The sequence below is a fragment of the Andrographis paniculata genome, unplaced genomic scaffold (genome assembly GCF_009805555.1).
Source record: "Andrographis paniculata isolate CXL003 unplaced genomic scaffold, ASM980555v1 Contig57END, whole genome shotgun sequence".
Lineage (NCBI taxonomy): Eukaryota > Viridiplantae > Streptophyta > Magnoliopsida > Lamiales > Acanthaceae > Andrographis > Andrographis paniculata.
In genome coordinates this window covers 4349043-4363964 of record NW_026137592.1, presented here as the reverse complement: position 1 = coordinate 4363964, position 14922 = coordinate 4349043, and the positions used below count along the sequence as shown (strand labels likewise).

The 14922-nt window shown below is 32.6% G+C and overlaps 1 protein-coding gene and 1 pseudogene across 1 annotated transcript; one reads left to right on the top strand and one right to left on the bottom strand.

Moving 5' to 3' along the window:
• Positions 1-1235: 1235 nt before the first annotated feature.
• On the bottom strand, positions 1236-1673 carry LOC127257284 (uncharacterized). Its single transcript, XM_051283662.1, has one exon. The coding sequence runs from the start codon at positions 1671-1673 to the stop codon at positions 1236-1238; it is 438 nt and encodes a 145-aa protein (XP_051139619.1).
• A 1505-nt stretch (positions 1674-3178) lies between these two features.
• LOC127257282 (uncharacterized) lies at positions 3179-13383 on the top strand (annotated as a pseudogene).
• The last annotated feature ends 1539 nt before the right edge of the window (positions 13384-14922 follow it).

Sequence of the window (14922 nt, the reverse complement as noted above, 5' to 3'; positions counted from 1 at the left end):
TGACCAAATACTAACTGCATTGGGGAATAGCAATGATAGTTTGTCGGCCTCATTCTTATATGTGTTCATGCATGTAAGATTGCATGCCCCCAAGCTGAAATGGGCAACATAGACCTCATCAGTAATGGTCTAGAGATCAATTGCAATATTTTAATAAGTGATTTTGTCAGGTCATTTTGTGTATGAACATGAGCAACTGGGTGCTCTACATTAATTTCAATCGACATGCAATAATCATCAAATGCATTCGATATATATTCACCAACATTATCCAGACGTATAGTCTTAATTAGATTATCGGGGAATTGTACCCGTAATTTAATAATTTGGGCAAACAATCTCGCAAATGTCATATTGCGAGTAGATAATAAATAGACATGAGACCATCTTGTAGATGCATCAATAAGCACCATAAAATATTTAAATGGCCCACACGGTGGGTCTATTGGTCCACATATATCCCCGTGTATTCTTTCCAAAAATGTAGGTGATTCAATACCTACTTAGCTGGCAGTGGCATGGTTATCAATTTTCCCTGAGTGCAGGCAACACAGGTTGACTCATTCGAGTTTAACACTTTTTGACATTTTAATGAATGGCCAGCGAATTCTCAATTATTCGCCTTATCATTATACTGTTAAGATGCCCAAGACAATCATGCCATATTTGAATATCGGTAATCCTTTGATCTATTGGTGAGGTGTGTTTCAAAAACACCTAGTCTGGCATTATATAAACTAGTAGAGAGTGAGGGTAATCTCTCAATGATGCATTTCTTTTTATCAATGATATTGGTGATCAATAAAAATTCAGCATCGGTATCACTCATAGTTTCAATGTGATAACTATTTTTCCGAATGTCCTGAAAGCTCAGTAAATTTCTTCGAGCTTTAGTGGCCAACAGTGTATATTGTATCACAATTTTTGTCCCCGCGGGGAGAAATATAATGGCTTCTCTAGAGCCTTCAATTAATTTCGCACTGCCAATTATTGTATTGACATTCATTCTTTCCTTTTTTCAAATAGGAGAAATATTTTTCGTGTTTTAATATGTGTGTCGTTGCACTGTCAATGAAACACATATTTGCATCATTTTGATTGACATCCATTTAACATTCAAATATAAATAAACGCAGTATTAATAAAGACAAATATAAATATTACAAAATGTATTACAAAAAGGTAATATGCATTAATTTAAATATTACAAAATATAAAATGACATAATATGTCTGTCACTTGGGGTTTGCTGGATCTACGACAAAATCCGCTATATTAAGATGCGTTGTGTCGTAATCCAAAAGATCATCATCAGAGTCGTCATCGTTATCAACGTGATTAGTCTCGACGTCTTTCCCTTTTTTCTGCAGTGAGGCTAGATAAAGATCGGCTAGGTGTTTGGCTGTTCTGCAAGTATTGGCCCAATGGCCTTCAATGCCACACCGATTACAAATGCCGTTTTGCCTCTTTCCCTGTTTAACCTTTTTGGCTATATCCCCATATTGGGGTTTACTCTGCATCCTGTTAACATCAAAACTGCGGCTATTGTAAGGGGTATATCGACCGCGACCACGTCCACGGCCTCTACCACGTCCTCGGCCTCGTTCAGAAAATGTCACGTTCGCTTCAGGGAACGGACTGGAACCAGTGGGCCGAGACTGATGATTTTTCATCAGTAACTCATTATTTTGCTCAGCTAATAAAAGACATGCAATGAGCTGTGAGTACTTTTGAATAATTTTCTCACGATACTGCTGTTGAAGCACAACATTCGAAGCATGAAAGGTAGAGAGAGTCTTCTCCAATTTATTATTCTCAATAACATTTTCTTCGCAGAGTTTCAACTGAGATGTAATCTGATGGATAGCAGAGTTGTACTCTGTAACAGTTTTAAAATCCTGCAATCGCAGGTTAAGCCAATCATGTCGGGCTTTCGGGAGAGTGATATATTTCAAGTGCTCAAATCTTTCCCTTAATTCATTCCACAAATCTAGTGGATCTTTCACCGTCAAATATCCGGACTGTAAATGAATGTCCAAATGGTGACGAGTGAAAATAATAGCCTTAGCCCGATATTGACTTGTAGCCGTATTTTCACTGACAATTGTATGAACAAGGCCCATAGAAACCATATGTATTTCTACATCCAAGGACCAAGTCAGAAAATTATTGCCGGTGAGAGACAGAGGTTTAAAAGAAAATTTTGCAAGATTTTCCCTAGTTTAGAAAATAAATAATATAGATGGTATAAAAATATAACTTACCGAAAATAAAATAGGTAAGAACCTTCGTGCTGATAACGTATTATATAAATGATAATATATAATAATGGTAAGTGTGTGTACGGGCGTGTGTGTATATATATGTATACAAATATATATATATGTATGTGTGTTATTATATTATATTGTATATATTATGTAATGAATGGAAAAAGAGAGAAAGGGGAAGAATTTGTAAATTGATTGATTCATTTCTTTAACTCGTATATGTATTTATAGGCAAAAGAAGGGAATGAATGTGTGGTTAGTAATCATGGCAACAAGGCATCCACACTATTACTACATATACATTACATAGCAAGATTGTAATAGCTACGTGTATAACATAAAATTATTATTAATAAAATCTCTTTTTTCTTTTACAATTCTCTTTTTTTTTTTTATTTTTTTATTTTTCTTCCACAATTTTCTTTTTATTTTTCTTTTTTCTCTAACAAAGTTTTTTCACTCTATATTTTTTAAAAAAATATAATTTTTCATCTCACATAATATTTTATTAAATATTATTTTTATATTAAATTAAAATCAATTTTTTTTTCAAATTCATAAAATATACTTTTTTTATAAAAATACAAAATTGTCCGTTATAACTGAAAATTGGTTTACGATCAGGAGAAAAGAGAAATCGAATCAGATGGTAAAGTCGTTTCGGTTAGATGACAGTTGTGTTTGAACCGGAACAATCGGTTTGAACCTCCGGTTCGAGATCGGCAAGTATTTATTATTATTATTTCCTCGGTCAATGTAAATGTATGTTCATTTGACCGGATACCGAGTTTTAATAAAAGTGAATAATAATTATTATTTTTTTTTAGTAAAAAAAAAATTTAATAATTTTTTATTTTAAAAAGAGAATATTTTTTTTTTTATTATTATTATTTTTTTTTATGACAACCGAAAATGGAGCATAGATTTTAACGAGGAGTATTTCATTTTCTCCACCCTCCACATCGGCCTCCAACTCCAAGACAGGGGCAGCTTCCTCGTCGTCGTCCTATACGGCTTTGCAAGTCGTCGTAGAATTTGTAAGTTAAATTCTTACACTATTCTTTGAACTATTTGCTTCCAATGCCGTCTGCTATGGCATTAAGGGTTTGAATGGTTTGATTGTAGTTGCGATTAATTGCGTTAGTTTAGATTGATTCGAATGGTTGAAGTCTTTTAGTTTAATTTTTATTGGCTTTTGCATTATTTTATGTATCAGTGGGTTCCTTTGTGTTTCTTTTGTTGGAAATTTTATGCCTTTTGTTAGAATTAATTTAGGTCCTTCCTCATATCATGTAGTTCTAATCTTATACAATAATGGTAACAATTAGCTCCTGGTGGTGGTGAGTGGGATTCAGTAGAAAACAGCATCAAGCATATAATACACATATAGATTGCCTTTATTATTCAACCATTGTTTATATTCTTAAGTTATTATATCATTGACTTACGAGATTTGTTGAACTTCACCACCGCATTCCTGTTTATTTTATTTGAATTCATGTGTATCAGTAGTGTTCATATATTTATTATCCTTGGACTGCTGCAGTGACTTGCCTGCTAAGAGGTTGAGAGTAGAGGAAGATCTTGGCGCAACATTAGAAGAAATAATGGAGACCATGAATTATGGTTTGAGAAAAAGTCAAGGAAGGTGTGTATTTTATTTTTCCCTTCGGAATTGGTCCATTGCATATTTGACTGTGAAGATTATATGCCCTAATTGGTTTCTTTTGGCAAATTTTTTGGTGGAGCTTCTTTCTTTCCTAATTACCTCCCTCGTTTTCATGAGTGTTTATGGCTGTGGAGTTTCCTACTAATTTTTGATGCATTTATGTTTCTCTTTTGGAAACATTTGTTGGTTGAGTATATGCCTACGTTGAGCTGCTGTTTATTTTTAGTTAAATTGAATACTTCATCGTTGGTGTATTTGCTTACATGTGTTGCTTTGTATTGATATCAGGCTAATAAAAGAGGAAGAAGAAAGGGATCAAAGAGTAAAGCTAATCCTGAAGTAACTCGAAAACTTGGTGATGCTAAACTTTTTTATGCCCATCGTCGCTATGAAGAAGTATGTTAATCTGAATGTCTGCCCACCCCTTATCTTTGATAAATAAGTTTTAACTTTTATATATTTTTTGGGAGATAAATTTTCTTTATTGATAATGTAGAAAGTAATATTTGATAAATAGTCTTTTCTTTATCAATGTTTCTTTACAAATGTTCAATTAAAAGAATAGAACGTGAGCAAGGATTTTCTGTATGACACATTTGATATTGAACATACTGGTCTTGATTGTCTTGCATAAACCATGTGTGTGTTGGTAACTTGGTATATATATGTAATATATGTACTTTTGAAGGAGATATCACATTTCGTACAACATCTAGGATAGTACTGTACTTCATTGTAACTGTGAACATCTTACTATGCCTGAATTATTACTGACATCCTCCCTAATAGCTTTTACTGACACAGTGATATTTCTCAAATATTATGTTGTCTCACTACATTTCCTCGTGGTGGTTTAATTAAGAAGATTTTGACATTTGAATTTATAGCTATTGTTGAGCCCTTTGCTTTTGGAGATAGGTCATATACATATTTTCCTATACCCAAAGAAAATGCAATACTATTTGCCTTAAAAGATTATATTCACCCCTTTCTGTGGCCTATCCTAATCAAAAGATTTTTCTTGCATTGCTATCTGCTTTAATGCCATTATGAAGTAGAAATCAAATTCAGCTTAAGTCATGCTTTCCTACAACTTCAGAGGGCTTTTGATTGTTACAATGTCTAGATGTAAACAAAAAATTTGGATTTCACCTGAATATAATCATTAGTAACTCTTAAAAGCTAGTGTTAATGTTGGAAAATAATACCTAATTTTTTCAATATGTACAATATTGAGTTGTTACATGCAGCATATGTTATTCACTTCTTTATTGTTACTCACTCTCGTATTCTTTTTTTTTCCTCTTCCGTTTTAGTTCACTCAATATGCTTAATTTCACTTTATTTTTAGATGTATAAAGAATGTGGGCAACATGAGCGAGCTGCTTGTATGCTGGAGGGCATTCTGAAGAATCGTACAGATGATGCTAATTTTGGCTTGTTTGATCTCTTAGCTTCAGTACTTATGGGTAACAATGCATATTCCAGAGCTCTTGAGCATATTGAGCGGGTGCAGCATGAGTGCAATAATGGAAAAGACATTCCACCTAATTTAATGATAAAGGCTGGAATTTGTCATGTTTTTCTCGGGAATCTGAAGGAAGCAGAGGTTTGAACACTATTATGATCTTATTTTTTGGTTGATAACTTGATATGCAAATGGACTAGTTATACTATCTTCATTAGTTAGAATGAACATATTTGAAAAATGAAATGCCTATTTAAGTAGAAACCTTACATAACTAGCCACTTATGTATTAATTGTTTATTTGACTCAGTGTATATATATATATATTTATATTTTGATCATTGTTCTGTGGAAATTTTTAATATGTTTACTTCAGCGTCTTGAAACCAGAGAACGCATCTGCTCATGGTCACTTAATCAGTGATGTTGCAGATTCACTGATGACTGTTGGGCAGTATGAATCTGCGTTAACATACTATATGATGATAGTGGGAGATGCACTTAAGTATAATGTAAGGAAATTACCAATAACATTTCTTCCAAATCTAGACATGTTAACTTTTTTGCTACAATCAATTGATTTTTTTATAATTCAATTCAACCTTGTCTAGGACTGTCTACATTTGAAAATTGCAAGGTGTTGTGTTTCTCTGAAGAAAGTAGAAGAAGCTATTGAATATTGTTACAAAGGTAAATAAAGGATTCTAAAGCCATATTGTTAACAAGGATTTCATTGATCTTCAGTAAATTATAATTTATCTTGAAACATTTTATGTATTGGCTTACATTAGTTACTGTATATCTAACAATCCCATCTTTGTTTAGCTATTGAACAGCTTGATAATACTATTGATGCGCGGTTGATGTTATCATCTCTTCTTCTTGAAGTAAATCGAGACAATGAAGCTATTTCCGTACTTTCTCCTCCAGTAGAGTCAGTTTCACACTTGTCTGATCAAGTTGAAATATTGTTGTGCAGTTTGTAGCAAGTCTTAATCAATAAATACTGTGGCTTACAGCTCCAGAGACAGAATCAAATACCTGTAATTTTTGGTGGCGTAGTGGAAAGATAAAGTTGAAGCTTTCCCAAATTTATAAAGCCAAAGGGTCATTCCAGGATTTTGTAGGTGTTTTATTTCCCATTATTCGTGAGACATTGTTTCTCGAAACAGTCCGGCAAAAGATAATCTGTTAGCATATTCTCTGTCTGTGGTTTTCTGTGTTCTCCATCTTCTACTTGTTTGAACTATATGTCTTGAATGAAACTTAAGTATATGAGGGATTTCTCAATTATAACCTTCAACGTTTGTTTCATAAGTGGGGAACATGTTATCATTAAATGTCTAATATTTCTCTGACTCACTGAGGATCCAATATATGATATCTAATCTCAAAAGTGTTCTCTGTTGTTCTTTGAAATGTTTTCTTTTACTGCCTTTAAAAGTGCCAGTAGATTCCGGCATCCTTTATACTACTGTCTGTGTTTGTAAATAAGAATTACAGTTTCTTTCTAAAAAGCAAAAAAAAAAAAAAAAAAAAAAAAAAGAAAAGAAAAAAATACAGCACTTTCCGAATAATAACCATTCTACTCAATATTTTCTTTTAAGATATTGAAATCAAGTGTGGAGTATAATCTACAAATACAAGATGTCCTAGACTAGTGTATAATGATTACTGAGTTTTGGCTTCATAATATGTGATGATGTTTAGCAAGTTTTTGGCATTTGAATGCCTGTTATCTTCATGCAAGGTAGTGTATAATAATGATAAGTAACCCTTCTTACATTATGTTTCAGATACTATGTACTTCTCCTTTGTTGATTATTGGTGACTGATTTGAATAATTACATTGCTTTATTATTGAACCATCTCAATTTATAATATGAAATTAAGGGTTCTTATTACAGTCTTATGATTATTCTAACTCTATAAAACAAGAAAATAAATACTAAATCGGTAAACTTTAATATAATCATAAAATTCATTTCGAACACAACTGTGCAAGTTGAACATCTTGGAGAATGTTCAGCATGGACTCAATCCTGCATTTGTGGATGTAGTATTTTTTTAATAATTACAATAGAAATTACCAGAAAATAAAATTGAAAATCACACTTAGTTTACATTAAAAGAATCTGCGGTATCGAGATTTCTCATAAATGTAACACCCCGGCCGACTCAAACCGGAGCTTCACCGCCACGCCACACCGTAAGGCTTGTTCATCAACCAACGAGTCCTACGCTGTGGCGCTAAGGCTAAAATAATAAATACAAACAACTAATAGAGACTTAGAATTAAAGTGCACCGGCTTATCAATTAAATAAGTAAAGTGTAATTCAAAAGCATAAATCGAAAATAATTCAAAAGACATTATTCTTTAAATATGATTAATGAATTTCAAAAGCATCGTAGAAGGTAAAGTAGTTCTAATTCCCCTAATGGATCATATGACGTGAATGCATCACTTAGGTATAACAGAAGCATGATCACCTACAAAAAGATTATAAGAAGAGGGTCGACACAACGGTTGAGTAAGCGCAATTAATCGAAGATAAATTAATACGATATAATGTCACAAAATTATTTGAGGAAGATAATTGAATAAGATACACGTATCACATAAGGGGAACTCACACACATGAGTCTTTTAGCGCCTCCCTTATATCTCGTTTTCATTCTCAAATAATTGTGATGAGCACATCACGAAGAGAACTCCACTAGGCCTTACTCAGGGCCGGCTCGACCCGGTTTTCCAACCTAATTACTTCGTATGACACGTCACATAGTTTCACATAACAACCATAGGGTCACAACCCTCAAGGAAAACTCCACAATGCGTACATAAGGGTTCGAAATCCAAAGTACACGTAAATAAATTTATTATTAGTTTGCGAGGGGCGCCATACGGCTCACAACCCTTTAGTCTCCAATATAAGATACCAAGAGAGGATTGTACGCAATCCATTCCTCCATCACGGATGACGGTCTAAAGACCTTTTCATCGTGAATGACGGGCACATCGGAATCACCCAAAAAGGGAACCCGCCATCTCGATCCCTCGACCTAGCCCATTCGGGATCTAGTTCAAGGTTAGTTAATTATCCTAAAATACCGGTATACCCTCACGTGTTTGCAAGGCTAAGAGGTGGAAAATTGATCATTTATACCTGTTCTATTGCAGCTTCCTAGTGTCATAAATGAAAATTGATTATTTTTTCTGGAGAAGAAAATGGGCAAAAAATGTCTTTTATATGAAGGATACAAGGAAATTTCCTCTCTTCTACACAACTTTTTTTTTTTTGGTTTCAATCCTTTCAATTAAAACCAAGCCATAAAAGAATTGTCTGTAAGGGGAGTTTGTTCTTACATGGTAATGCTTGGTAGAAGACAAAATAGTATTCTTGAAAATAAGAAAAATATGGAATCAAACATAAGAATACACACATATATTTAAGAAAATTATGATGGGGATGTGTTGATAAGCTTGCAATGTGCAACTCAAATAACACAAACTTCACTTGCTCATGTTAGTCTATATGAATGCTTAAGTGCTTATAGTGTTATCTTGTTTTTTCTAGTTCTAAAGCGTCCAGAGCAAAGAGGCTCCTCCAAAAGAAGGCTGCAGCGAAAGAAGCAAGAAGGGCTGCAGGAATTGATTGGGAAAGTGATGATTCAGATGATGAATCTCCAGTAAGTAATGGAAGAGAAGATCTGCTTTTAAATACAACTTTATTGATCACATTGATTGACTGAATTACCCGCTATGATTCCTGCAGTGTGTACTGTGAGAGCCACCTCTGCCAGATCTTCTCAAAGAAGGGGGAGATCATTATTTGATTGTAGACGTAAGTAGTTTGTTGTCATATCCTATCATTATTTGCTATCATTGCACTGTTTGTTCTGCAATTTATAAGCATGTCCTATCACTGTTTTAAAGGATTCATAGAAGACAAATATAGGGGTTTTGAGTGTGATATTGGAAATTTGAGAAAACACATGTAAATTGCCTAAGTAACTGTTGAGAATATAAACCACATTTAAGTTAGAAAGTTATTGGCTAAATTTTCTTTCCATGGTTTTGTTGTCATTCTTCAGTATGCATTTTAAATATGTACTTATTTCCTGCTGATATAATAAATGAAAAATGAGGTACAACCTAACAAGAACAATACAAACAAGTCAAGGACTCCACAGTCCAATGAATTGAATATTATTTCTTTCAAGTTAAAGAAGGAAGACAAAGGATTGAAGAACCATCTGAGATCAATGTGACTTACTTTGCGGAGTAGTGAGAACCATAGCGAGTAGAGTCCTAATAAATATCAAATTGAATGCAGCTATATTTACATTAATCTCTTTATTATGTTTGTGATGGGACTTGTCTTTATAATTTGGGAAGATAACCTCTTATTTTGAACAGATTTGCTTTATAATCTGATGCTTTTCATATATCCTTGATTCATTTTATAAATAATCTCGGGATCATTTGATGCCATTTCCATAGTTATGTAATGCATTATCCACATTGTGGAAGTACTGGGATGCGCTGGAGATAATAAATATTAGCCTCAAATTGGAATGCAACACATTGTCTGCTCAGGTTAAAGAGGAGCTTCGTACTCTTGGAGCTCGTAAGTTTTGATATATTGATAATCTTGTTCAATGCATGTGGTTAATTTTGTCTTATGTTACCTGTGGGATAGATGGTGTATTGTTGTAGAAAGCTCTGAAACATTTAATGATCTTTCGAAGTTGTAGAGATGGCGCATAATATTAGTGATCCTACACATGGGTGGGAATGTGTTCGTTACATTGTTAGCCGGCACCCCTTCAGCTTTTCAACCTGGAATTGCTATTACAAAGGATTGTTGAAGTAAGATACCACTGAATGTGGTTTATTATTACATTAGTTATGACATGTACCTTTTGGCTGTGAATTTGGTAATTATAGTGCTAAGGACATTTCTTTATGCAATTTACCGATGCTTGCTACTTTAGGAATTTTGGGAAAGTAAAGTAGGGCAAAGGATCGAAGAAGTACAAAAAACGAACAATATTACATCAATGTAATAAAAACATAAGATATATTTATATTTCATTTACAAAAGTTATATTTATATTTCATTTAAGAGAGTTACGGTGAATTGAATTTAGATAGAAACGGTGACTAATTTGAACTGAGAGGGCTGTTCTTTCATATTTTTTTTATCTTTGCAAAATGTTCATTGGGAATTATATGCTTGCTGAATCATAATGGCAATTTAGTTTATCAAAATGATTAATTTTGCTAAATGTTCAATTTTCGCATGTTGTGGTTTGTGTTGTATGTTCTGTTTATATGTAGATTTGGTAAGTAAGCTGATTCTTATATACTGCAGAAGATCGAATGAAAAAACACAACAGGTTCCTCCATAGCATGAGAGCAAAGCACAAGGATTGTGTACAACCAATCCTTATTTCTGGACATCACTTCACAATGATCAGTCAGCATCAGGCAGCTGCCCGCGAGTATTTAGAAGCCTATAAGCTGTTGCCGGACAGTCCCTTGATAAATCTTTGTGTTAATATGTCATTGAATTGATAAATACTGATAATGAAAATGTTGGAGCCCTGGGCAAATAAGCGAATCAAATCACCTGGCCCCTTAATCTTTCAGGAACTGCCTTGAAAAACTTGGCACTCGGCCATAGACTTCCAAACAAGCATCAGGCCATACTACAAGGGCTTTCTTTTCTGGATAACAATGCTCGGCTTTGCGGGGACAGCCAGGTATCCTCTTTCTTATAACTTCAGTTTAACATCAGGACATTTTATATCCTTTCCTCCCTAATCAGCATTATCAAAATTTCAAGAGTAGCTGTAGATTTAGCTGTGGGCTTGTGGTTGTGTTTGTTGTTTCTGTAAAAGGTAAGTGAAGCTGATTTTATTTTAATTTGCAGGAGTCATTTTATAACATTGCTCGGGCTTGTCATCACGTTGGTCTGGTTTCTTTGGCCGTAACATATTATGAAAAAGTTTTAGCAATGCGGGAGAAGGATTATCCCATCCCAGTTCTACCCAATGATAATCCGGATTATGAAATGGTAAAAAATCCGGGATACTGCAATCTCCGGCGAGAAGCTGCGTACAATCTTCACCTGATTTACAAGAGAAGTGGGGCAGTTGATCTAGCGAGGCAGGTTTTGAAGGATCATGTTGTCCTATGATGCCATGGAAATGTCGTGGTGCCCAGCCCACAATCTTGTGTGTTCTGTTGATATGTAGATTTGGTAAGTAAGTTGATCTATTTATTGAAAATAGACTAATTATTATTATTATTTTTTTATTATGATTAGATGATATAGAAATTAGTTAATTTATAGAAGTTAATATATTATTGTTAGAGGGTGGATGAAATATATAAACATTTTGAGGTGAAAGAATGGATTCTTATCTATTCAGGGTTAGTTTGTAGCCATGTTTTAGAGGCTTTAGTTTGCCTATATGTGTGTATTTGGATGAGGTAGTAATATGATAGAGGGAATAATATCAAGAAATACTTGAAAGTCAAAGTAAAAAAAAAGGGAATATATTATCACTTATTCACATTTATTTGGTTGTAGATTGAAATTGATTTGAAATAGGGTGTTAATTTGAGTTTTTGTTTAAATAATATTTTGATGTAATATTTTGTGAGAAGAAATAATGTATTTTTATTGAAAGGATGAATGGGCGTAACCCCTACTTACCTCAGAGTCTGAACGAAGCACGGAGTGAATGATTGTAATTTGAAACTCAAATCACAATTAAACAATAGGAATTCAAGTTGTAAGTTTATTTTGTGGCAAATCCACGTTTCTATGTTTGCTATTGTTTAATTCATGTTGTTCCAATTTCTCAAAATACGGCTATTTCCGGTTGATTGGATCAAATATGTATTTTAGCATGGATTGAAACATCTTTACTTAGTAACTCTTTGGAGCCTATTCTACATTAACATTTTCCTAAAAATGAAAAACAAGAAGCCAAAATGTTGAAACCTAGTTTCAAATCCATGGTGATCAAGAACTCTTTCTTGCAGGTCAATTGCACTTTTACTGAAGTTGGGTAAATGTTGCCTTTCCTGCTTGTGTTTTGAGTGACTACATTGTACCCTAACACCTTTGCTGAGAGAGTGAGAGTTCTTCCAGGTGAACAAGACGCGCTAAGTGAGTTTTGTCAAGCGAGCGAGCCTTACTGGTCAAGTTCCATTGGCTAAACAAGTTCCTCCAGGTGAGTAACTCCTGTTGAGTGTGCTCGGCTAGGTGGTGAATTTATTTTATTTTCTTAAATTTATTTTTTAATTAGCCAGTTCCATAAGAGATTTCTGAATCCAAGGGAGCGAGGTTCCTGTTGAAAGACTATATAGCTTGTAATGAATGGTGTACATCTTTTAGGTGAAACATCTAACATAATATCTAAGGGAGAGGACCATGAACACATTAGAAGACCATATAATATGTAACCAATGATGCATAATTTTTTAGGTGAGATGGTCTTTCACCGTCCCAAATCTTGTGCTAGAACTTGTTTCAAAGTTACGAAACAAATTGACAATGTCCCTATGTGGTGGTAGAATTCTAAGCTTTCGATCGATCAGTGATCATTAGTCGAGTAACTTTCTCTAATTAGTTTCCACTTCTACGATGTTGCGCCTATTGACAGTAATGTATTAGGTTGCTATTCAACTAGCCTTGTATGGGCACAAAGAGATTCCCTTGATGATGCAAACTAGCTAGGTTGATTGGCTGAGTAAATTTGGTTGTTTTTGAGTGATTTGGCGTGACCATTTTCTCGAAGAATAATTTGGACGTAAGACACGTGATCGATCCACTAACCATAAAATAGCTAGGAATCGATATCGATATGAACAAACTGAATAATTAGTTAGACTGTTAATTGTTAGACACATACTTTTTCATAAGTTATATTAACAAATGCTAATGTAACTTGCAAACCATAGGCTGGAAATGATAAACGGATGCAGACTTTAGATGAAGAAGAAAATATTGAAGGGATGAGATGAAGGACAGGTTTTTTTACTTGTGTTTTCACTTTTCAACTAAAGGAACCTCTACTTGGATTCTTGTTTTACAAAGCTAATTAGATAAAAATTCTTCCTTGATTATTTTGATATATGTGATTACTTTGGATGGAATTATGAATCATGGAATTTCGATTTCCGGCCTAAAACTTTTTTTATCAGGAGGATTGACGGGTTTTTGGGCAACTCGACGTCGTGAATCATTAGTGGTATGCGATAAATTTAGAAATATATAATATAAATTGCTTAAAAACAAATGACAAAAACGAATTGTAATTGATTAAAAATTGTATTACATTGTCATGCAAAACAAGAGAAGGAAAAATGGAAGAAAATAAAAGAAATAAAGGATAAATTTGTGATGAATGAATTGTGATTAATCCCCTTTTTACATTAATCTGATATAAATGACTCCACAAAACTGTTAAATATTTTATATAAGAAAAATGAAATGATACAAGTTGCAAACATGGAATTATATGTTGTCAAACCACTTGCAAACCATGGAATTGGCTACAAAAAGAAAATTAATAACAAAATTGATTAATTGATTACCCAATGAGATAAAAATTGAAATTTTTTTCATAAGATTAAATTAATAATATTAACTGAAAGTATATATATATATGTGGCCGACTTATTATATGTATCCGCAATCGTGTTGCAATCTACATTGATAAATAATTAATATTAAATTTCCACATAAAGTTAAATATTTTTCAAGCAAGCAATCAATAATATTTAGTAAAAACAACTTAGACTTATGAGAATTAATTATTGAACAAAATCAATTGCCAGTTGGAAATAATATGTGGGATTTTGTTAAATTTTTTAAAATTCTTGTGTATTCAATCTATTTTTCAAATGCATTTAAAATCTTGAGGTATTTAATCAGTCTTTGTAAAATCTTGTATTCATTTCAGATTTTTAAAAATCTTATAAAATATTATTTAAAATTTGTATGGTATAAAATCTCTGCTTATTAGTGATGAATTTTTAAAATAATAATAATAATTATTATTATTATTATTTTTGTTGTTGCTGCTGCTGTTGCATAAGTCATAAATAATATGATATATTTATTAATATTATTATAATTTTTTAAAAAATAATTTAAAATTAAAATATTTTAGCAAATTATTGTCAATTTGTTTGAAATATATATTTTATATTATAAGTATAATATTAAATATTATTATTATTATCATAATAAATATGTATTTTCTTTTCAACTATTGAATACAATACACTGTCGTTCCGGTGTCCTATTGTTATTTCGGTGAAAGTGTAATACACATATTTTTCGTTAATTTATATTTATTTAATTTTTTATTTTAATATATTTTTTAAAAATTGTAAATTATGTTTTTTATTTTATTTATATACGTATTTATTATTTATATAAAAATTTAAATAAATAAATAATAATAAATAATAAAAATATAAAAATAA